The 814-nt window shown below is 62.8% G+C and overlaps 1 protein-coding gene across 2 annotated transcripts in view; it reads left to right on the forward strand.

Annotated features, from left to right (window-relative positions):
* The first annotated feature begins 651 nt into the window (after window positions 1-651).
* EPHA1 (EPH receptor A1) overlaps window positions 652-814 on the forward strand; it is a 15,047-nt gene continuing 14,884 nt past the window's right edge. For both annotated transcript variants that reach the window (XM_024758092.1, XM_024758094.1), the window contains exon 1: window positions 652-792. In XM_024758092.1, coding sequence (XP_024613860.1) covers window positions 711-792 — 82 coding nt within the window. In that variant the 5' untranslated portion in view covers window positions 652-710. The remainder of the gene's footprint in view (window positions 793-814) is intronic.

Genomic DNA, 814 nt, shown 5'->3' on the forward strand with positions numbered 1-814 from the left:
AAACTCCTTAACATGTTTACCGAGACCTTCCCTGCCCCGGCCCACACCTGTCTTTCTGCCTGGTTCCCAAGACAGTCCTGAGCCCCAGCAGTCAAACTGGTCCCTTCACTCCCAGAGGCCCCTTGAGGCTCCCTGGCTTCAGGCCCTTGCTCGCGTGTTGCCCAATCTCTACCACCGAAACCCGGCTCACACAGTCTACTCCCGGGAGACTCAGTGTGCTCCCGGCTGGGCCTGCTTCGTCTGCCAACCAACCTCGCCTTGCATTATGGTCATCCAAGCCTCCCCGACGGGAACGTCAAGATGTGCCTCTTACCCGGCCTTCCTCTGTGTCTATTACAGTGCTGGGCCCTGAAGAAAGGGAGAGGGAGGAATACAAATTCGAGGTAGAATTAGGCGAAAGGCTGGATCGAGACAGGGTTGGGTTTAGGGTTAGCATTAGCACTGGGTGAGTCAATTCCCGATCCCACCCACTAGGCGGCGCCCGCAGTCTCATTCCGGTCAAGACGCCTCCGCTTTTTGAAGTTTATTACCTGTTTTACAAGTTTCCTTCCTGCCCTACTGTCCCTTTAAGAAGGTGATCCAGGTGAGGCCTGGACTCCGCCCCGGGCTCTGGCCCCGCCCCCCGCCCCTGTCCGGCCGGCCCTGCTCTCCCAGTCCTCGCACCCAGGCCCAGCCGTCCGGGCCTCGGTCCCAGGTCCCGGCCCCGTGCCATGGAGCGGCGCTGGCCCCTGGGGCTCGGGCTGCTGCTGCTTCTCTGCGCCCCGCTGCCCCCGGGGGCGCGCGCCATGGAAGGTACCGACCCCCGCCCCGCCCC

This window comes from Neophocaena asiaeorientalis, unplaced genomic scaffold (genome assembly GCF_003031525.2).
Source record: "Neophocaena asiaeorientalis asiaeorientalis breed wild unplaced genomic scaffold, Neophocaena_asiaeorientalis_V1.1 scaffold206, whole genome shotgun sequence".
NCBI classification, from domain to species: domain Eukaryota; kingdom Metazoa; phylum Chordata; class Mammalia; order Artiodactyla; family Phocoenidae; genus Neophocaena; species Neophocaena asiaeorientalis.